This window comes from Micropterus salmoides, unplaced genomic scaffold, assembly GCF_014851395.1.
Source record: "Micropterus salmoides isolate LMB-PRFRI ecotype aquatic unplaced genomic scaffold, ASM1485139v1 Ms_hic_scaffold_5, whole genome shotgun sequence".
In the NCBI taxonomy this organism is placed as follows: Eukaryota; Metazoa; Chordata; class Actinopteri; order Centrarchiformes; family Centrarchidae; genus Micropterus; species Micropterus salmoides.
The window spans coordinates 35,621,025-35,645,291 of record NW_024044237.1 but is presented as its reverse complement, the minus strand read 5'-3'; the positions used below and the strand labels follow the sequence as shown (position 1 = coordinate 35,645,291).

The window sequence follows — 24,267 nt, the reverse complement described above, 5'->3', positions numbered from 1 at the left end:
GAAAGAAGTGGACCTGAAAAGGGAGCAAAATGAGCCTCCATCTGCAGTTACTGACCATATCCACCAGGTGTCAGTCCTGACCAACCATCATCATCTTCATTTCCACCTCCTTCTGTCCTGTAACTGTGAAGTCTCCAGAGAAACACAAACACAGTCCGTCAGGTGGAAATATTCTTCAGGGCTGCTTCGTCGTTTCATTTGCCCACAGCCTGACTGTTTCCCAGCTGTTCTGTTTTTACAGCTAAAGATCTCGGATGGATTTAAAGGTCCGGCTTCAGGAGACAGACAGACGTCTTTGTTTGAAGGCAACTAGATGAACAAAGATGTTATTTTATTTGTGCAGTTGGTTTAATTAAATCAAGTTCCACATCCATAAAAAAGAGGTATCGCAGTCCTGACTGTCGGTTGTAGTCTGCTCCTGTCCTTTTTGGTGGCAGATCCAAACCAGACAGTGATGGACGTGCAGAGGACAGACTGGATGATGGCTGTGTAGATCTGGATCAGCAGCTCCTTAGGCAGGTTGAGCTTCCTGAGCTGATGCAGGAAGTACGTCCTCTGCTGGGCCTCCTTGATGATGGTGTCAGTGTTGGGCTCCCACTTCGGGTCCTGGGATATAGTGGATCCCAGAAACCTGAAGGATTCCACAGCAGACACAGGGCTGTTGAGGATGGTGATGGGGGGCAGAGTGGGGGGGGGGGTCCTCCTGAAGTCCACGGTCATCTCCACAGTTTTGAGCGTGTTAAGCTCCAGGTTGTTCTGACCGCACCAGAGAGCCAGCTGATCAACCTCCCATCTGAAGGCCGACTCATCACCGTCCCGGATGAGGCCGATGACCGTTGTGTCGTCAGCGAACTTCAGGAGTTTGACAGATGGGTCTCCTGAGGCGCAGTCGTTGGTGTAGAGGGAGAAGAGCAGTGGGGAGAGCACACACCCCTGGGGGGCGCCAGTGCTGATAGCCCGGGTGCTGGATGTGATGTTTCCCAGCCTCACCTGCTGACTCCTGTCAGTCAGGAAGTCTGTGATCCACTGACAGGTGGAGGCTGGCACAGTGAGCTGGGTGAGTTTGGTGCTGAGGATGTCCGGGATGATGGTGTCGAACGCCGAGCTGAAGTGCACGAACAGGATCCTTGCATATGTCCCTGGAGAGTCGAGGTGTTGCAGGATGTGATGCAGTCCCAAGTTGCAACATCCACAGACCTGTTAGGCCTGTAGGCAAACTGCAGGGGGTCCAGCAGGGGGCCTGTAATGTCCTTCAGGTGGACCAACACCAGTCTTTCAAAGGACTTCCTGACTACAGATGTCAGGGCGACGGGCCTGTAGTCAACCTCAACCTGTTCTTGTTCTAAATCACACAGTGGAGCAGAACACGTGAACATCATCACGAGCTCATAACCACACAGCAGCATCTGTAGTTTCAGCAGCTCCTCTGGTTTGAAATGTTCTCTCTCTGAGTTTTCAGTCCAAAAATGGCGGCAGCGCCATCTGGCGGCGGTCGCTTCGTCTCTTTGAAGATGCCGCACACGCGCCCTGCCTGCCGCCTCCCCGTGACGTGGCTCCACGCCTGCGCAGTGCGCCCAAAACTGACGAGAGACGGGGCTCGATCCTCCGCACCGTTCAACAACCACCGGGAATAAAACGGGAAAAACACCGAACGACAGCCGCATCCATCGCCCGTAAACCCGCCGAGCTCCGCCAGACATTCAGCGGGATAAACAGCGGGGGAGAAGGCGGGAGGAGAGCGGAGGCAGGCGGGGGTCGGTAGACCGGGAGCCTGCGTGTCTGTCCGCCTGCAGACGGTAAGACAAAGCGGCATCAAGCGACTGCGTTTAAACACTGAGTCATGGTGCGTGTTAAAACCTACAGTTATTAAACGGAGTTCTGAATGCAAAGTGTGTTTGAACCAGCGCAGGATTCAGGACGGACACAGGTCCAGATGCTGGCCTAGTGATGATGCTCCAGTCCTGACAGACAGCAGACACTCTGTCGGTCCCTGGTAGTCTGAACCCAGGGCTGACTGTCAGGACAGGATCTGTGGAGGACTAACATGTAGAGACAAGGATCTCAGACAGGGACATCCAGGAACTGACGCTAAGGCAGATTCTAACCATAAAGAGACAGTAAGACATTAAATAAGACGTTCTGGGGCAAAAAGGACATTTTTACACATTAAAAACATCACAAAGACATTTAGTGGAACATGATTATATTAGTCTAGGCCATGTCTTTTTAATAAAACGTTGAGACACAGACATGAGAAAAGACAAAACATTTGGTGGAGATGAAGCAACAACAACATGCTTACAGAGTGACACAAAACTAATGTTAGGACACAATACACTGAAAGACAAAGACACATACAGATATAAGAGACGTTTTGGAGATACTGGACACAAAGAAGGACTGATAGATGTAAAAGGGGGTTTATTTGTACAGACAATTCAAAGTGCTAAACTTCATCATTTCTTTAACGGGTTACGAATAATCTTTTCACCTTCCGTTGTTTTGCTTTTTCGATTCTCACGTCAGTCAAACCTCGATATTCAGTTTTCTCTTGTTCACGATCGTCACCGTGAATCCAGATCGTTTGAGCTCCAATCTTAGTAAAAGCAGTCCAAACAGAGGAGAAACACTTGTAAGAATTCTGCAGGAAGACCTCAATGAGACATTTAGTGGACACAAATTGATCATTTAAGACTTAACAAAATGTTCGGAGGACATGAAGAGACGCAAAGGCGGGCTTTTTAGGACATAAACTGACATTAAAACATTTTCAGAGAACGTAAGGAGACAAGAGAGGACATTTTGGTACACAAACAAACTGGAGGACAATAAAGACGTAAGAGACATTTAGTGTAAATAAAGAAAGACCTTTTAAAGACATAAAAGACAAAGGCCTTTTTGGGAAGTAGAGACATAAAGACGTCCTTTTAAGGTCTGAACTACAATTAAGAACAGATTTGGAGGGAAAATGAAATATAGGACGCGACATTTTCAATACAGACATAAACAAATATACTTTGTTTGAAGGACAGAAACTGACCGCAGCTTCTGAGGTCAAACACTAAGATATTGGGAGACAAAGGGACATTCATTCAGAGGATATTTGGACAGTGAAATATTAGGATATAAAGAGACAAGTTGAGATGAAGACGACACAGAGACAGGACATAAACACTAAACCATGTTAGGACGAAGACACAGGAGACAGTTGGACCCTGCAGTCCTCAGGAGGTCCGGATGTTGTGGTTCTGGTTCTGGTCTAAAGGACTTTATTTCTGCTTCCTGACAGTTTGGATGTAACGAGGACCGAAAGGACGACATGACGTCCCCAAGGTGGACCCGTCCCCCTGTCCCGTCGGTCCTGGTCCAGGTCCTGGTCCTGGTCCTGTCCAGCTCAGTGTTGGCAGCCCGCTCTGACAGAAACATGGTGTCTGAGGAGTATGTCGGTGCCACGGTGAACGCCACGGTGCTGGACGTGCGAGGAAACGCCATCCACCTGATGAGCAGCGACGACGGGAAGTACGGACAGAACTCGCCAAAGATCGACACCAGGGGCGTCGTCATCGCACCTGCACCGCATCACGGAGGTACTGACATCACAAGACCCCTGAGGTCACAACACACCCGAGGTCACAACTGAGGTCACAGCACACACACACACACACACACACACACACACCACCCGAGGTCACAACACACACACACACACACACACACACCCCCGAGGTCACAACACACACACACACACACACACACACACCCCCGAGGTCACAACACACACACACACACACACACACCCCCGAGGTCACAACACACACACACACACACACACACACACACCCGAGGTCACAACACACACACACACACACACACACCCGAGGTCACAACACACACACACACACACACACACACACACACACACACACACACACACACACACACACACACACACACACCAGTGGGGCGGCTGTGGCTCAGGAGGTAGAGCGGGTTGGCCGTTAATCGGAAGGTCGGCGGTTCAATCCCTGGCTCCCCCTAGTTGCGTGTCGAAGTGTCCTTGAGCAAGATACTGAACCCCGAATTGCGGGCTGTTCCGCCAGTGTGTGAATGAGTGTGACTGTTAGTTTCCGTTTGAGCACTTAGGCTCAGTGTGTGAATGTGTGTGACTGGTGAATGCAGATGTAGTGTAAAAGCGCTTTGAGTGGTCGAAAAGACTAGAAAGGTGCTATACAAGTACGGAGCATTTACATTTACACAACACACACACACACACCCGAGGTCACAACACACACACACACACCCGAGGTCACAACACACACACACACACCCGAGGTCACAACACACACACACCCGAGGTCACAACACACACACACACACCCGAGGTCACAACACACACACACACACCCGAGGTCACAACACACACACACACACACCCCCGAGGTCACAACACACACACACCCGAGGTCACAACACACACACACACACACACACACACCCGAGGTCACAACACACACACACACACCCGAGGTCACAACACACACACACACACCCGAGGTCACAACACACACACACACCCGAGGTCACAACACACACACCCGAGGTCACAACACACACACACCCGAGGTCACAACACACACACCCGAGGTCACAACACACACACACACACCCGAGGTCACAACACACACACACACACACACACCCGAGGTCACAACACACACACACACACACACCCGAGGTCACAACACACACACACACACACCCGAGGTCACAACACACACACACACACACATCCGAGGTCTGTTATCTCGCTCAGACATCTAACGAACGTTAGATGTCTGAGCGGTGTAACGTTGCGTTACCGTGACAGCAGCGGGGCAGAAATGACTGTTAACCTGACATCACAACACATCAACATGCTCTGAATCCACACCTGTTTCTGATGATGACATCACAGCTTTTGAAGAGAAGGATGAGAGAGAGAAGAGATGAAACAGGAAGTGCATGTGTGAACTGTTTCCTGTTTAAAGAAGTTTTGTTATTAATTTATAATTATTTATAATTATTCTAAAGATAATTATTTAAATACTCAAATAATAAAACAATTCATTTTTCCTAAATAAATATCAAAACATTATATTCTCATTAATATTTCATCAGTCATCCTGAAAAAGACATAAAGCATATTATGGCTGAGTCGTCTAATGTTCAGTCAGATCATCACTAACGTGTTTCCGCTTCAGCGACACTGATTTCACAACAGCCATCGTTTGGGACTAAAGAGTGTTAACGGCCTCTAATCAGAGGGGGCGGGTCTTTAATCATTGGGGGCTGGTCTGTAATCGGAGGGGGCGGGTCTTTAATCAGAGAGGGCCGATCTGTAATCGGAGGGGGCGAGTCTCTAATCGGAGGGGGCGGTTGTTTAATCGGAGGGGGCGGGTCTTTAATCTGAGGGGGTGGGTCTTTAATCAGAGGTGGCGGATCTTTAATCGGAGAGGGCCGATCTGTAATCGGAGGGGACGAGTCTCTAATTGGAGGGGGCGGTTGTTTAATCGGAGGGGGCGGGTCTTTAATCTGAGGGGGTGGGTCTTTAATCAGAGGTGGCGGATCTTTAATCAGAGAGGGCCGATCTGTAATCGGAGGGGACGGTCTCTAATGAGAGGGGGCAGGTCCTTAATCAGAAGGTAGGGATCTTTAATTGGAGGGGGCGGGTCTCTAATCAGCTGGAAGGGATCTCTAATCGGAGGGGGGGGATCTTTAATCAGAGGGGGCCGATCCGTAATCGGAGGGGGCGGTTGTTTAATCAGAGGGGACGGGTCCTTAATCAGAAGGAAGGGATCTTTAATTGGAGGTGGCCGGTCTCTAATCGGAGGGGGGGGATCTTTAATCATTGGGGGCCGGTCTGTAATCGGAGGAGTCGTGTCTGTAATCGGAGGGGGTCGGTCACTAATTGGAGGTGGCGGATCTTTAATCAGAAGGAAGGGATCTTTAATCAGAGGGGGCGAGTCTCTAATCGGAGGGGGCGGGTCCTTAATCAGAAGGATGGGATCTTTAATTGGAGGGGGCGGGTCCTTAATCAGCTGGAAGGGATCTTTAATCGGAGGGGGTGGGTCTTTAATCAGCTGGAAGGGATCTTTAATCAGAGGTAGCGGGTCTCTAATCAGAAGGAGGGGATCTTTAATCATTGGGGGCCGGTCTGTAATCGGAGGAGTCGTGTCTGTAATCGGAGGGGGCGGATCTTTAATCAGAGGGGGCCGATCTGTAATAGGAGGGGCGGATCTTTAATCAGAGGGGGCGAGTCTCTAATCGGAGGGGGCGGGTCTCTAATCAGAAGGAAGGGATCTTTAATCGGAGGGGGCAGGTCTCTAATTGGAGGGGGCGGGTCCTTAATCAGAAGGATGGGATCTTTAATTGGAGGGGGCAGGTCTCTAATTGGAGGGGGCGGGTCCTTAATCAGAAGGATGGGATCTTTAATTGGAGGGGGCGGGTCTCTAATCAGAAGGATGGGATCTTTAATTGGAGGGGGCGGGTCCTTAATCAGAAGGAAGGGATACTTAAATTGGAAGGGGCGGGTCTTTAATCGGAGGGGGACGGTCTCTAATGAAAGGGGGATGGTCTCTAATCAGAGGGGTCGGGTCTCTAATCAGAAGGAAGGGATCTTTCATCGGAGGTTGCGGGTCTCTAATCGGAGGGGCGGTCTCTAATGAGAGGGGGGCGGTTGTTTAATCAGAAGGAAGGGATCTTTACTCGGAGGGGGCGGGTCTCTAATTGGAGGTGGCGGGTCCTTAATCAGAAGGAAGGGATGTTTAATTGGAGGGGGAGGGTCTCTAATCAGTCTCTAATCGGAGGGGACGGTCTCTAATGAGAGGGGGCGGTTGTTTAATCAGAGGGGGACGTTCTCTAATCGGAGGGGGCGGGTCTCTCATCAGCAGGAAGGGGTCTTTAATCAGAGGGGGGGGGGCGTTTCTTTAATTGGAGGGGGCGGGTCCTTAATCAGAAGGAAGGGATCTTTAATCGGTGGGGGAGGGTCTTTAATCAGAGGGGGGGGGGGGGGGCGGGTCCTTAATCAGAAGGAAGGGATCTTTAATTGGAGGTGGCGGGTCTCTAATCAGAGGGGGCGGGTCTCTCATCAGCAGGAAGGGATCTTTAATCGTAGCGGGTGGGTCTTTAATCAGAGGGGACGAGTCTCTAAGCGGAGGGGCGGAAGCTGTCATGACGTCCAGGCAATCTCAACGCTGATAGGCTGTCGCCACACAGCGTCACGCCACTTTGTTGCTCGGTGCGTTCTCTGCACTGCCTGACAGGAAATCTCTCTGCGTCTTGAGGGTGGGCCCGAATGTCATTTTTTGAGCTTATAAGCTTCGGTCGATCTTGATCAGTCTGGAGCATCCGATTCTTTAATGTAGCTACTCGTTGCTTCCCTGGAGCCGCAGTCGTGGACATTCTGGATAAACTCCGCCGTGTTGTCCTGCATGTCAGGACATAGACTGTGGTTCGAGGTGCCTCTGAACTGACCAAAAGGATTTTAACAAACAGTTTAATAACAGTTGTGGAAAGTCCATTTTCATTTCTGGCATCATCCCCACGCTGAACCGCGGAGCAGAACAACTCCTCTCCCTCCACGCGTCGCTCCAGTCGGCCTGCAGAACTCACGGTTTTAGTTTTATTGACAAGTGTGATTCTGGATCCGTTCCTCCTCCTTTAGGACCGATGGTGTCCATCCCAACGGAGTAGGACGCCACATGCTGGCTGCTAACATCCAGCACGCTGCACGTCTCTCTCCCAGCATGCTCGCTCTCGCTCTACTCCCACAGCCGCACAGTTAGGAAGTAATCTAATCTAAAGAGCTACATCACCAAGCAAAGTACTGCTTCTCTCGCTGGCCCCCTCTGCGGGCCCCCCCTGTCCCTTACGTCAAGAGACACACTCACTGGTCACACTAGTCCCACCCAGAGGACCATTTGGGTGATTAAAACCATGAAGAAGAATGAACAGAGGAGGTGGTGGAGTTGATCCTTCATAAACCTAAAAATTTAACGCATTTGGAAGTCTTCTTCTTACTCTTTCACATCCTACCTGGAAAACCCGTCCCAGAGTTTTTATCAAGTCTAGTTCTTAAGACAGATAATGTAATAATTGTTGGCGATATTAATATTCACGTGGACGTTGATAACAACTGCTTTTTTATCTTTACTAGATTCAGTTCACAAACCCACTCATTGTTTGAACCACACTTCATCTTCATCTTGTTATATGACATTGAACATTTTACAGTTTTACCCCAAAGTTCATGTTCATGCTGCGTCCTCCTGCTGTGTGCCGTTCGCCGCTGAGCTAGCTAGGTAGTTGTAGCCACATAGACTGACTGTTATTGACGATCACATGTCACGTGCGAAGTGAGTCAAAACCAAACGTGGTCAGTCAGCTGACGTGTTGTGGTGGCTGACCTCTTATTTTTTTCCGAGTGGCCTTTTATTGTGGCCAGCCCAAGGTCTTTTATTGTGGCCAGCCTAAGGCACACCTGTGTAATCCCGATGCTGTCTGATCAGCATCTTGATATGCCACACCTGTGAGGCTGATGGATTATCTCTGAAAAGGAGAAGTGCTCACTAGATTTTGACAGATTTGTGAACAATATTTTAGAGAAATAGGCCTTTTGTGTAAATAGAGAAAGTCTTTGAGTTCAGCTCAAGATGAATGGGGGCGAAAACAAAAGGGTTGCCTTTATAATTTTATTCAGTGTAGTTTGTGAATTATTTTTGTTTGTAGGTGCTGTTGTTGTAGTGGATAGTATTGTTGTAACTTTTGTATACTTGGACATTATTTGATCTCATTACTATTTATACATTTATATTTATGTTCATGTGAACTGAAAGCACCGATTTATACCAAGGCAAATTACTTGTGTAAAAATCTACCTTGCAATAAACCTGATTCAGATTCTGGATGTGGTTTTTGTGGATGTAGTTTGTAGGCGCTCTTGTTGTTGTGTGGATGTGGTAGATGTAGCGCCTGTTGTATGGAGGCACTGCAGAGTTTTTCAGGCTGTGTTCAGGCTGATGAAGGTCGGAGCGTCTCTGCTCCAAAGTGTCAGATTACAGTCAGACGGTCCAAGGACACTGCAGCTGACTGTCTGCAGCATCTTATTAAAGCTGCCAAACAGAGAACTGAGCTTGGATATCTGGAACACCAGAAATACTAAACTAATCCTAATGGGAAAATGCTGCTTTACATAAAACACAAAATATTGACAAATTTCTGGTTGATTGTTTAAATTTCTACAAAAAAGAAATGTTTCAGTGACTCTGCTGTCAGATGAATGTAGTGGAGGTGAATATTGAAGTACCTGGAGTTTACCTGAGTAACCTTACCCTCTGTGTGGGAAATGGTTTTATTATTTAGGGTTAAGGTGGTTTTTTGTCCTTTTTTTTCTGCCTAAACACACTGGAAAACGCACCAAACTTTGCACGTAATTCAGGCGCGATAAAAATTTTTGTATTTTATGGGTTTTGCACATGGGCGTGACAAATTGGCTTGCTAGCGCTCCCCAACGGAGCAGCCCCTGGACAAAGTTTCACCTACATGTATGAAATTTCTCTGATACGTGTATCATGTCCACTTGTACAAAAAAGCCTCTTGGAGTGATGCCCGACACCCAACAGAAAGTCGGGCATTTTGGATTTAATGGTCATTTTTGGCGATTTACACACTTTGGATCAACTTTCGCTGTGCAGTCTAAACCCCTTGATGATTAAAAGTTGTTGTACAAACGGTTATTTTATTATTAGTCGGCCAATTTGCCCGTAACGTGCTGTCAAAAATGTCAAAAAGTTGATACAACTTCAGTCTACATGCTCACGTGTGCACCAGATTTTATATATATATGAGTCCCGCCCTGAAAACATCTATATGCTAATATTCACTCAAAGTCATAGTGCCAACTGCTGGCAACAGGAAATAACACGTTTTACGTTATAATGTACTACTGTGAGCAGGTTGGACCCTTAACACATTGATGAAGCCATGTTGTAACTTAACTTGTGAGTTTGCAGTTAACAGCTTGGCGGTGGCATGGCGGCAAAGTTAAACTCTTCGTCATGACACAGGAAGTTGTTGTAACTTGACTACATGCTCAGTACTCTGTATTTTAACAAACTCCTCCTAGAGAATTGACCAGATTTTCGCTGTCGAGGCTAATCTCACTGACGATTAAGAGTTTTCGTGAAACGGCATGCCGTAGCATCCAAAATTGATGATTCGCCATGAATGAGGAAGTTGTTGTAACTTCAGTGTACATGCTCACATCTGCAAAAAACTTTACGTGCTTGATAACTGTCGCGCCCTGAACATATCGACTTGCCAATATTCAGTTATAGTCACAGCACCAAGTGCTATGTAGCGCCACAAAGGGGACACAGGAAGTGATAATTAACAACTTTCTGCAGCATCCGAAGGGCGTGGCAAATTCACAGCCGCACCGGCAGAACTCCAGAATCTGCTACGTGGCCGCCTCACACCTCGACGCGCTTCTCGTGCAGCTTTAGTTATGTTTTTCTTCTAATTAAATATTCAGATGCTTCTGTCAGCTGGTCTGTCTGTGATGTCATCAGTGTTAGCCCTAGTGCTAACCTCAGATAAACAGCCATGATGATGTTGTGGTGTTATCAGGTGAAAACCAGATGGTGTGATTAGGGTATACATAACACGCACATCCCAATCCCACAATGCAATGCTCCCCATTTTATAGATAAATGAAATGCGATGATCAATAACTGGCTGAAATCTGACTTTACTGCTCACTGAGTGAATGAATGAGTGAGTGAATTAGTCCACATGGTGTGAATGAACCCGGCAGGCTGCGACGGTGAGTCTGATCAAACAGTCTCTGCAGACAAGGACAGGCGAGGTCTTTTTGTTGATCCAAAACAAACATCAAACCGAGGAAATCCCAAATCTGATCCTGGATCTGTTCCTGTGTCTGACAGTAGAGGCTGTGAAGCTGCTGTCTGATCACACGCTGATTATAGATCAGAGATTCTGTTATGTCTGTCCAGTTAAACCAGTAAACAGCACAGGACAGGACTTCAGCTTTATTTGTGTCATACACAAAATGATAAAGTGCTTTGATTTAATACATTAAAATGAAAATGTTCGGGAAACCATTTTAAAATGTGAAAGATCAAAACAGTTTTATCTTTGTACTGAAGCTGTAACTGCTGCAGTAACCATGCTAACGGTGTGTCTCCTCAGTGGTGGACCGGCAGGGCTGCGACCCCGCCACTCGTTTCCTGGTTCCTCCGCGGAGCGGCCACTGGGTGGCGCTGCTGCAGAGAGGAAACTGCACCTTCAAAGAGAAGATCCTGAAGGCGGCCGCCTACAACGCCACGGCCGTCCTCATCTACAACAACTCCACCGACAAGACGGTCAAGATGGGACACGAAGGTCAGTCTGCAGGTTTCAGGTGATGCGGTGAACCTGTTAGCAGGCAGCTCGCTCTTCTGGACTTCCTCCGTTTTCACACAAAACAGCTTAGCTTAGCACTGAAAACAGGTGGAACAGCTGCAAAGTATTAGTTTAAATTTTGTGATTGAGAGGAGGAGGATGAAGGTGTGATTGAGAGAAGTGACTTCCTGAGGATCGATGTTGAGCTCTAAATATAGACAGGAAGGTGTCATTAATTGATGAGGTCATTGTGATCTCACACTGTGTGTGTATGTGTGTTACTGTTGTCCTGGTGCTGAATACCAACTGATTTAGAGAGCATATTTAATAAATAATTAATAATACAAAACTTTATTTCCGTTGTGCCCTTCAGACACAGAGTGAAGCATAAAGTTCCTGACAAAGCAAAACGGAAAAAGTCCCAACTGTTAAACTATTATAATGCAATGTCATACCGTAGTGCAGTGTGGGAGCGTCATACTGTAGTTGTGACTGACTCATCTGATTTCCTGGTTCTCATTCTTGTTGTTGTTCTGAGTCTGGTCATTTGCGTGGTTCTGGTCTTGGTCTTTGCTTTTGTCCTGTTCTTTTCTCTTGTTGTGTTTCTAGTAGTGGTTCTGATTCTGGTTCTGTGTCTGCAGGTACCGGTGACACAGTGGCGGTGATGATCACGGAGGCTTATGGGAAGGAGATCCTGGCTCACTTGGAGAGGAACCTGACAGTCCTGGTCTCTGTGGTGGTGGGTCAACGTGGTTCCACCAAAAACATCAACCGAGGCTCTCTGGTCTTCGTCTCCATCTCTTTCATCGTCCTCATGATCATCTCGTCGGCCTGGCTCATCTTCTACTTCATCCAGAAGATCCGCTACACCAGCGCCCGTGATCGCAGCCAGGTAACATGCTAACACACCGCTAATGAGCTAACTTGCTAACCCCTCCTCCTCTTCCTCCTACGCTGTTCCCTTCGTTTCCTCCTCTCCCTCCCCACTCCTCTTCCTCTTTCTACCACTCTCCTCCTGCTCTTCCTCGTCCTCTTGAAGCATTGAATATTTAATGATGTGTTCAATGGAGCAGTGGGTGGTCACTTCCTCCCCCCTCAGTGTAATCTAACCCTGCTGTCAGGAGTCTGTCTCCCCTCCATCTGCTGCAGACCAACCTTCACTTCACCTCCCTGCAGTCACTTTCAGTCCGTCACAGAATCAGCAGTAAACACGGAGTACAGCCCTGGACCCCTGTAGTACAGACAGTAGTAGTATTCAGAGTACTGTAGTACACTGGACGCCTCATGCATGACTGAGAGCCATGAACGCCACATATTTTAAAATGTAATTCCGTGAGAGCCATACAATATGTTTTAACACTAAATACAAGTAAATGTGTGCATTTAATGTAAGACCAACACTTTTACAGTACAATAAGTCTCTGAATTCTTTTTAATAATGTTGTTATGCTGTTGCTAACCAATGATGAATAAAGTACTTCTTACCATTAATGCAACTTCTGGTGCTGCATGGTTTTGCTGACGGCTTTGTAGTCTGGTTGATACGTGGTGAGGTTAAGCTTCATGCAGACTTACATCCGTTAAACTTGATCGTAGGTTGGTCTTAATGTTCTTTAGATGTGAGAAAGACTGCTCACATGCATACGTGCCAAACATTGTCAGTACAGCAATACTCACACGCTGCAGTCTGTGGTATGTGACAGGAAGCGCGTTCCAAGTTTTGACAATCAGCTGGTCCGCCGGTTGAAGTTTTTTCATTTCTCCCCGCTCGCCAACTCTGCTTGCTGTTGTGCAAGTCTTTCCAAATCTTCATTCAGTGACTTGAACTTATTCACCCACATGTCTGAGGCCTTCAGGTCAGCAGCTTGTAGCTCAAAATCTCTGAAGGAGACACCGGGGATGGAACTCATGTCAGCGCTGTCCACTGCACACTGGTGTGGATGGGTGATGAACTTAAAAAGACGAGTGCGCTCACGAAATTCTCCAAAGCTTGTTTTGAATGACTGCAGGAGATTAGATGTGAAGCCCGCTAGCTGCTGAAGATCAAGATGCTGAGCAGGGTCACTTGCTGTGCATGCATATTTAAACTCCCCCAGTTTTTCAAAGTTTAGTAAACGACCTGTTTCAATGTTGGCGATGAAGAGTTCCAGCTTGTTTTCAAATGCAAACACTACTTGTTGAAGGGATAAGACTGTATTTCCAACGCCTTGCATTTTCACATTGAGCTGGTTCAGATGTCCACGAGATAGAAGAACGTCAGGAGCCGCTCAGTGTTAGCTAACTCGGAATGCACGACGTTTGTCATTTCAAGAAAAGTCCGCATTTCGCTCAGACAAGCTGCGAAACGGCTGAGCACCTTCCCTCTTGACAACCAACGCACATTGCTGCGCAGAAGCAGACCAGGATAATTATTCCCAACTTCATCTAGCAGTGTTTTACACTGGCGATCATTTAAAGCTCGGGCAACAATAAAGTTGACCACCCGAATGACTAGCGACATCACCTCACCAAGCTGCTCGCCGCACACCTGATGTAGGATGCAGTGAAAACTTAGGATGGGTCTCTTTTCATGTTCACGAAGAAGCGCTAGGAATCCTCTGTTTTTCCCCACCATGCACGGAGCACCGTCAGTACACACCGAAATAAGTTTATCCATCGGTAGATTTTTTTCTTTAGCGAACTCGGTGAAAGACTTGAATAAATCCTCCCCTCTTGTTGTCTCTTTCATGGGCAAAACAGCAAGACTTTCCTCACGTAGTGTCACCAACAGCATACCTTGCAATCACGCTGAACTGGGATAAATGGCTTACGTCTGTTGACTCATCCAAAGCGAGAGAAAAGAATTGTGCTGCATTTACGTCCTTCACTTGTGTTGCCTCAATTTGATTTGCCATCATGATGGTACGATCGTGAACAGTTCTTGCCGACAGAGGCGTGTCTTTTATTCGTTTGATTATCTTGTCTTTATCCGAAAAGTGGCATACTCCCCATCTGTGAACGGTTTTCCGTTTCTCACAGTTGCTAAAGCGCCAGCAAAGCCAGCCGAATTCCAGTCACATTGTTGTGTCCAAACACGGAGTTGCTGCTGACTAGCTTGCACTCTGCACAGTGGCTCTTGACATGCTTTCTTCCTGCTGTGCCCCGCAGGATATTTCGATGCAAATGTAGTGTGGAGTGTGTCGAAGTGCTGCTTTATATTTGACCGTTTTATCGATGCAATTTTATCATTGCATATTAGACACACTGCAGAACCTGCTCTCTCCACAAAGGCGAATTCCTCCTGAAAAGTACGATACTCCTCATCTTTTTTTCTTTTAGCCATCTTCTTCGTCAAAAGGGTTTCTGCAATTAGGTAGCTGACTACTTGATTAAAAGGCGGGAAGTTTACTTTCTGACCTCACAACGACCCGTGTACGTTACGCATTATCCAATAAAAATTTGGTGTTGTCCCGGAGTACAGCCGTGATTGGCTCCAGCCACCCGCGACCATGAACGTGAGTGGTAGGAAATGAATGGATTGAAATACATGAGAATGTTTAATATTTTTAACGTTATAATTTTTTAAATTAAAGATTTGTCTGCGAGCCAGATGCAGCCATCAAAAGAGCCACATCTGGCTCGCGAACCATAGGGTCCCGACCCCTGCAGTAGTTGTTTTCAGAGTACTGTTGTGTTTATACTGTTCTGCGATCTTGAAGCGCGTCAGTGGGAGTTCAGGTTTCCCAGAATGCATCTGCTGCATCAGCTCTGTGGAAACATCATCATCATATCGGTTTAGTGTTGGACAGATACGAGTTTTCCACTGGCCAGTGCCGATATTAGAGAGCAGGATCTGAAATGCTGATATGAAAACAAAGTCTAATCCATGAGCTGCAGGTTCTCTCAGCAGGAAGCTGGTTCAGATGTTTTGTGAAAGAAGCAGAACTGTACTGCTGGTTCTACTTCTTTGGGTTCTGCTGCAGGTTTCAGAGAGATCAACGCTCGTTAGAGCTGCTGTCTTTAGGATGAGATATCGGCATCCTGAGTTCAGGTATCGACTGATTCTTTGGTCTATCGCTAGTCATGTGCAGAATTTGGTCTCTGCTTTTCTGTCTCTGTCCTTCAGGCTACAGGCTGAGCGTGACAAGTAAAATTCACAGCGAACGCTACTTGAAAGCCACTTCTTCTGTAGCTTCAGCCATTATGCTGCTTTTAGCAGAGTCACGTGGATAACAGAGCGTCACCACCTTCCTCTTCCAGATTATTAATGCATAAAGTATTAAATACACAGAGTAGCTGTCAAGTAAAAGCATGCTGCATTAAAACCACTCTGACCAGCGTCCTCACAGAGTGACCTGAGGACATGTAACACGTGTCTCTGTTTGTCTGTCTCTTGGTGTCTCTGTGTCTCACTGTGTCTGTCTCTTTGTGTCTCTGTGTGTCCGTGTGTCTGTGTCTCAGTGTCTCAGTCTGTCTTTGTCTCTTTGTGCCCTGCAGTTTTTCCTCAGTGGTCACTTTCATCTGTTGTCTTTCTCGTTGCTGTCCTCTGTCCTTCCCAGTAGACTGTCGGCACATTAATGCTAGTGGTGTGTGATTCCCATGTTACACTGTTGTGTTCAGGTGTCCACATACATTTGGACATGTAATAATCCGTCCTCCCTCCATCTTTCAGCGTCGTCTTGGTGATGCAGCGAAGAAAGCAATCGGCAAGTTGACCACGAGGACCGTGAAGAAAGGAGACAAGGTAAACCCTGAGGATAATACAGGTCTTTTATGTCTGTCCTCGTCCTTCTTTCTATTTCCTGCTGTTCACAGATTCTTCAGCTGCTGACGAGTTGCTGCTTCAGTTTTACTGAATGAACCTTCTATCAGAAGTTAATCAGCCTTGAGACAATCTAATAACTCCAGCTGCTGACAGAGACCTGAGGGGGGACACTCGGGACATCCCTGTCATTTAACCCCTTTAGTTTCTGCCTGAGGACAGACATGAGGACAGACAAAATAACAGCTAACATACTCTCACCTCAGCAGCTCACTGTTTGACAGGTGTGATACATGGTGGGCAGTAGGACCCAGTGGTTTCAGGTATTTATGTTGTTGACCTTCAGGCTGCAGATGAAACAGTGATGGATGTCCACTCACACAAAGGTCAGAGGTCACATGATGATAGTGTGGGAAGATAAACACGACGGAGATGAAAACATACGTCAGATGTGACTAAGAGGAAACAGCTGAGCAGAATGTCAAGGAGATTCTGTTTAAAACCACCGCAAAGACCCTCACAGCTACCCATAATTCACACAAGGTGTCACGAGTCACAGAATAATGTGGACAAATGTGGTTTTGGAAAAGCGAAGTTGTCGATGATGAGCTTTTCAGACGTTACGTGTTGACTTAACGCCTCTCATTTTTCTGTTTGCTGCAGGAAACTGACCCAGATTTTAACCACTGTGCAGTGTGCATTGAGGCCTACCAGCTGAACGATGTGGTTCGCATTCTACCCTGCAAGTGAGTGTGAAAACACCAGCAGAGACATTTATACCGGGTTTTCTTACTGCAATGTTGTACTGAACTTTACCATGTATCTATGTGAGTGTAATGATGTTCACCCTATTCTTTCAGTATCACCAGTCAGACCAGTATCGCACAGATTGATCAGACTCTTTAAAGTCACTGTCTGTATTATTATTTACTGCTGCATTTTAAAATCATCACATATAAAGTGTGATCTGCTTTCTGAATCTTCTCCAGTGGTTTGACAGATGACCCATTTTCAGTCCTGCCTTTTAGTTCTGATGGTTTGGTGGAAAAATCTCATCAGATTAAATCTGTCTCTCTGCAGACATGTCTTCCATAAAGTGTGTGTGGACCCCTGGCTCAATGAACACTGCACATGTCCCATGTGTAAACTCAACATCCTCAAAGCTCTTGGCATCATGGTGAGTTATTGCTGACATAAACAAACAACAGGAACAGACCAGTGGCCTGTACTCTGTACTCAGGGTTACTGATAAGTATTAATACACACCGCATCTGTAGTCAGTGTTACTGATAAGTATTAATACACACCGCATCTGTATTCAGTGTCACTGAGGAGAAGTTTTAATACACACCACTTGATAAAATATGTTCAGATCTCATCCTGACTTGTTATTTTTAACACAACAGCATTATGTTCATACAGTGAGCTCTGCAGCCTCAGCATGTTTTGGGAAATCTTAATTATTGGGCCAGTGTCTGAGATGTAGCCCATCTGTAGGCTATTTATTTGCTAATTGAATTATCCTAACTGTTTTCACATATTTTAGACTCTTTTATGTGTCCAAAAATACGGAGCATGAGCATGCTGCAACAACTCTGCCAGCACGGCTGAACACGCCCCTTTTACGTGAAAGTGCTCCAACTCCAATTAAGTTAACACCGACTCAGCTAACCAACATCTTACTCACCGTTGTGGTTTAACTCCCAGTGTAGGCGGTCAGAGTTTGTCAAACCTGAGTTTGCCTGATAACCCTGAGTAGCTTGAACTCCCTTCGTAGTACAGGTCAGAAGTGTGTCTGTATAACAACTCTTATTGTCTGTCCTCTTGTCTTTCCTCAGACCAGTCTTCCCTGTGTGGACAGCGTGGTGCTGGATGTGGAGCGTCTGGGCATCAGTCAGGCGTCCAGTAGCCAAAGGGCGCCACTAGGTGATGGGAACCAGCCGTCCATCAGCCTGGAGCCACTCAGCTCCCCCCACTCGGAGGCCACGCCCAGAACTCCTGCTGACATCACCATCGCCGTGACCAGTAAGAGCATAATCATTAAGCAATGTTACGCAGGCATAAAGCACGTTACACTGTCGTGGAGCAACGTAACGTCACACTGTCGCAGAGCAGCGTCACACTGTCGTCGAGCAGCGTTACACTGTCAAGCTGTCATAGAGCAATGTTACACTGTGGTAGAGCATACGACACTGTTGTAGAGCAGCGTTACACTGTTGTAGAGCAGCGTTACACTGTCATAGAGCAGCGTTACACTGTCATAGAGCAGCGTTACACTGTCATAGAGCAGCGTTACACTGTGGTAGAGCAACGTTACACTGTCGTAGAGCAGCGTTACACTGTGGTAGAGCAGCGTTATACTGTCGTAGAGCAACGTTGCACTGTCAAGCTGTCGTAGAGCAGCGTTGCACTGTGGTAGAGCAGCGTTGCACTGTGGTAGAGCAGCGTTGCACTGTGGTAGAGCAGCGTTACACTGTCGTAGAGCAATGTTACACTGTCATAGAGCAGCGTTACACTGTGGTAGAGCATACGACACTGTCGTAGAGCAGCGTTACACTGTCAAACTGTGGTAGAGCAACGTTGCACTGTCAAGCTGTCGTAGAACAGCGTTACACTGTGGTAGAGCAGCGTTACACTGTCAAGCTGTGGTAGAGCAGCGTTACACTGTGGTAGAGCAGCGTTACACTGTCGAGCTGTGGTAGAGCAGCGTTACACTGTGGTAGAGCAGCGTTACACTGTCAAGCTGTCGTAGAACAGCGTTACACTGTGGTAGAGCAGCGTTACACTGTCGAGCTGTGGTAGAGCAGCGTTACACTGTCGAGCTGTGGTAGAGCAGCGTTACACTGTCGAGCTGTGGTAGAGCAGCGTTACACTGTGGTAGAGCAGCGTTACACTGTGGTAGAGCAGCGTTACACTGTGGTAGAGCAGCGTTACACTGTGGTAGAGCAGCGTTACACTGTGGTAGAGCAGCGTTACACTGTGGTAGAGCAGCGTTACACTGTGGTAGAGCATACGACACTGTTGTAGAGCAGCGTTACACTGTCAAACTGTGGTAGAGCAACGTTACACTGTCAAGCTGTCGTCGAGCAGCGTTGCACTGTGGTAGAGCAGCGTTGCGCTGTGGTAGAGCAGCGTTACACTGTGGTAGAGCAACGTTACACTGTGGTAGAGCAACGTTACACTGTCGTAGAGCAACGTTGCACTGTCAAGCTGTCGTAGAGCAGCGTTGCACTGTGGTAGAGCAGCGTTACACTGTCGTAGAGCAGCGTTACACTGTGGTAGAGCATACGACACTGTGGTAGAGCAGCGTTACACTCTGGTAGAGCAACGTTACACTGTGGTAGAGCAACGTTACACTGTGGTAGAGCAGAGTTACACTGTGGTAGAGCAGCGTTACACTGTCGAGCTGTGGTAGAGCAGCGTTACACTGTGGTAGAGCAGCGTTACACTGTGGTAGAGCAGCGTTACACTGTCAAGCTGTGGTAGAGCAGCGTTACACTGTCGTAGAGCAATGTTACACTGTCAAGCTGTGGTAGAGCAGCGTTACACTGTGGTAGAGCAGCGTTACACTGTCAAGCTGTCGTCGAGCAGCGTTGCACTGTCGTCGAGCAGCGTTGCACTGTCGTCGAGCAGCGTTGCACTGTGGTAGAGCAACGTTACACTGTCAAGCTGTCGTCGAGCAGCGTTGCACTGTCGTGGAGCAGCGTTGCACTGTCGTGGAGCAGCGTTGCACTGTCGTCGAGCAGCGTTACACTGTCGTCGAGCAGCGTTACACTGTCGTCGAGCAGCGTTACACTGTCGTCGAGCAGCGTTGCACTGTCGTCGAGCAGCGTTGCACTGTCGTCGAGCAGCGTTACACTGTCGTCGAGCAATGTTACACTGTCAAGCTGTCGTAGCGCAGCGTCACACTGTCTCTGTTTTCTGTCTCGTCAGGTGGCGGTCACTTCTTCAACAGGAACTCAATGTCTCCTCGCAGCATCGTCTGTGACACGGAGCTGCCAGACATCCAGGCCTCCCTCAACCTCTACGACGATAACAAGTCCTGAGGCCTGTCGTCATGGATTCATCCCCCCACCTCCACCTGCTGATGGAGGACCAACCTTTTATGGACGCTGAAAGTGTTTCTGTTGAGAGGGTTGTCTGATAAAGAAGACCTGGATGAACTTTTAAACATCATTTATTCCATCAGACAGTACTGGTCTAGATCCCGGTCTCAAGTTTGGACTTTCATGTTTTATATTTATTTTCCCCAGAAGAAGAAACTGGAAAAAAATTGTTAAAAATACGTTATAAAACAAAAAAGTCAGAGAACCAAACTCCACATCCACCTCCAACCCAGGAACCAGAACCTGAACTAGTTCTTCTGGTAGAACTGGAGATAATGTTGTTGAGGTTCTAGAAAAGTGTTGGAGTCCCTGAAAGTGCTCTTGTGTTCCTGGAAAAGGGTTCTTGAGTTCCGGGATAGTTCCTAAATTCCTTAAATGGTTCTTGGAAAGGTCCTGAGTCCTTAAAAATGATCCTGGATTTCTGGAAAGGTTTCTGGAAAGGTTCCAGGGCTCCTTTGGAGAATCCTGGAACAGTTCCTAACAAGGTCCTTGGAAAATGGTTCCTGTGTTCCTCTAAAAGGATTCCTATTGGGGTTCCATTGTTCTGAAAATGCTCCTGAGTGCCTACAAAAGAATTTCCAGACTCCTGGAAAAACACCTGATGTCCTGAAGAGTTTCTTGGTTTACTGGGAAGCTTTGTGAATTGAGGTGTTCCTGAATTCTTCAGTGGTTTTCTGAACAGGTTCCCAGGCTTCACAAAAAGGTTCTCTGAAAGTTGTTTGGATTCTAGCAAGACCCTGGAAGCATTTCTGAGGTGTTCAAAAGATTTGTGGGTTCTCAAAAACTTTTCTAGTTGCTATGAAGGTTCCTGAAAAGGCTTCCTGTATTCCTGGAACGAAGATCCAAAACATTGTACCAGAGAACATCTTACCTGAACCTAAATGGACCTGAAAGCATCAGGGCCAGAACCTAAATAGACCTGAATGGGTCAGGACCAGAACCAGAACTAACCCGGAAAACAAAAGTTGTAACCAGCCCTGTCATTGGTTGACTGAAGATGACATCATTAACAGATTCTTTTGTGCTCTTTTCTTTTGTGATTCTGTCTTAAGACCTAAACCTGGATCAGAATTCCTTAACTGTAGATATAGACCAGGCTGGTTCTTTTTGTTCAACATGAGACTGGAACCAGGACCAGAGGAAGACCTGGTCCTCTATAGAGACTTTGAGGAAACGGTCTTGAACTTTAACAGTGTTAACTTTACTGTAGCAAAAACACGTTTCTCTGTAGAACAAAGGTAAATTAGATTTATATGAACAGTCCAGCATCTCAGTAAACCTCCTTCTTCAGGGAGGAGTTCTTCAGGGAACCGTCCTGGGTCCTCTGCTCTTCTTTGTAAACATCATAGAGATTTAAAGGGACTCTCCATCTTGTATAAAACATTCTTGTTCTCTTCTCCACAGTCAGACAAGAAGACGAGTAGCGCAGAGGGAAACTGTTAGCGTAGCTCCAGCAACCTCCAGTCTGTCAGCTAACTGGCCAATCAGTGCATCGTGTAGTCAGCTGGTTTAGATGATGTAGAGTCAACACATCTGGGGTCTTCAGGTCTGTGAGCCAATGAGGAGAGAAACGTTCTGTACTGCCACAAACTGTAAAGCAGAACAACAAGTAGGTTCACTGTCATTGTGTTTCACCCCTTTCTGTTCAAAAGTTTCCTCCAGACGGAGCTTCGGAAACAGAAACTCGTCCAGATACGCCCGACCTGCTGCTGTGAGAACACAAGCTCATTGGCTGATGGAGATAAACAGCTGGTGGAGTCGCTGCCAGTAAACCACCAAAGCAGAAGAAGAGGACGCAGTGAGGCAACGTAATTAAAGAGCTGCAGTCAAAGCTCAAACATGACGACAGTGTTAGTGTTGTGTTCATGTGAGGAAGGTCGCAGCCTCTTCATCGTCACTGCTTCGTGTACGGCAGCGTTTCTTCATCACGTCCGTTTCTGTTCGTCTACAAACTGGTTTCATGCCTCAGACAGAAACAGGAAACTCTTTTAACTGAGATTTATTTCTGTAGAGACCGGAATAAAAACGGGAGTATGGAAACGCAGCTTTTGGTGTTCAGACAGAATGTGAAGTCTTTTTATTCAAGAGCTCGTGGAACTAACGTTAGAATTTTAACGTTAGTGAGGTGTAAAAAAGTCAACTTTCGTTTTGTGCTTTAAGGTAACTTTCTCATGTCTGGACTTTGATTTCAAGTTTAGTATCGTCACACGATTAACAATGACTTGAACGTTCCTTCACTCACTCAGTGAGCCGCTTTAAGTTTTTATGCACAACATACATGACCGAAACAACAAACAGTCCTGAGAGACCCTGTCATTTTGCACAGAGAACCCTCCTCCCGACGCCAGGTAACTAACTTATGAAGGTAACTTTTGTGACGTTGGGTGTAACGTTCACCTGTTCTACAAAAGCAGGAACCTCCAGGTCTCAAAAGTGAACCCTTAAACCTGCGTTCTCTCTAGCAGCCAGCAGGGGGCGACTCCAGCGGCTGCAGAAAGAAGTGTGATTGTATAGAAGTGAGAAAATGTTTCTACTTGTGAGCTGATTTATTCCCTCAGTAAACACTTTCCTGATGAGTTTACGGTCTCAGTCGCTAGTTTCAAGTCTTCTTCAACACAGCATGATGTTCATTTAGTAAATTATGGTCCCATTTAGAGGAACAGAGACCAGGAAGCAAAGTCAAGGGCAACTGGACTGGCTGAAGACACTCGAAGATGTTTCTCCTCTCGTCCGAGCTGCTTCTTCAATTTAGACTATTTTATCTGTTAAAAGATACGGAGCCATTGGAGGAGTGATGATGTGAGAAAAAAACTCAGTTTCCAAGATGAAAGTCATACATTTACCAGAAATAAAATTCACATCACTCGTTTTTCCTCCTGTTCACCGTCACAATGTAAGCAGTCAGTTTGTCAACCCAGAATTTCTTTGATAGGCCCGAGTTAAATCTGAGTAGCTTAAACTCCCTTTGCAGTGCAGGCCTGGCCGACCTCTAACCCTGAAACCCAGTTTTATATTCCTGGCTTAACAAAGCACAGTGAGGAGGAGGAAAAGGTTGAAGCTCGTTCGTCACCGAGAACGTGAGCGATCTGCTAACCTGCTGTCACCGTGATCAATAACAATTATCATTTTTCAATAAAATGCTGATTATTTTCTCAATCAGTTGTTTGGTCAGACAGGCGAACAGTGAAAACTGCCGTTAAAAGTTTTCGTTGACGTCTTCAAAGAGATTCAGTTTACTGATGAATGAGAATAAAACCGAATCTGAGACATTACGTTTTTAGCATTAGGACTTCAGAATGAATAATCAGCTGGATGTTACCAGACAAACGACATTAAGTTTCTCTATTTAAAAACTCTGAATGTTGTTCAGTCTTGTCACACCTGCTTCCTCTCTTCCTATTGGTTCACAGAGTCCTCAGGTGTGACGTCTGCAGGTGGAACTGCAGCTAACGCGTGTCCTCTTCATGTCTGAGGGTTTTCTGCTTTAAACGTGTATAAAACGGCTTCTGAATTACTCAGCGTGTAATAATCAGCTCCGCTGACGGGGCTCATATATAAACAGCATTATACAATCTATAACCTGACCGATCGATCAATATTATCTCTGACCTGAACATGTCCCGATGGAGAACTGAGGACATGTCTATCTGTCCTCTGTGTCACGTGGTACTGATGATGATGATGATGAGGATGTGTGTGTTTCACTGTGTCTCTTACTGCCTCAGCATTAAAGTGTCTTTAACATGCACGACTCTGACTTCATTTATCCACAGCTTCTGTTTCCTTCAACACACAACAATCAGCGTCAGTCTCCGCGTCAGAGCAGATCAAACGATAAACAGAAACAGTGCGTGGTGATTATTTGTTCTGTATGAGACGGTGTCCAAGAAATAATGAAGCATTAATGAAATGTGACCCTTCAGGAGCGCTCTGTAAACGTACTGTGTGTTTAGCAGCAGGTCAGTTAAAAGCAAAATGACA

The 24,267-nt window shown here is 46.7% G+C and overlaps 1 protein-coding gene across 1 annotated transcript; it reads left to right on the top strand.

The window, feature by feature from the left end:
- The first annotated feature begins 1,547 nt into the window (after nucleotides 1–1,547).
- Nucleotides 1,548–22,330, top strand: rnf130 (ring finger protein 130). Its single transcript, XM_038699651.1, has 9 exons — nucleotides 1,548–1,796; nucleotides 3,290–3,587; nucleotides 11,248–11,439; nucleotides 12,081–12,331; nucleotides 16,091–16,162; nucleotides 16,844–16,926; nucleotides 17,261–17,357; nucleotides 18,019–18,205; nucleotides 20,114–22,330. The coding sequence occupies exons 2-9, from the start codon at nucleotides 3,320–3,322 to the stop codon at nucleotides 20,224–20,226; spliced, it is 1,263 nt and encodes a 420-aa protein (XP_038555579.1). The 5' UTR covers nucleotides 1,548–1,796; nucleotides 3,290–3,319; the 3' UTR covers nucleotides 20,227–22,330.
- The last annotated feature ends 1,937 nt before the right edge of the window (nucleotides 22,331–24,267 follow it).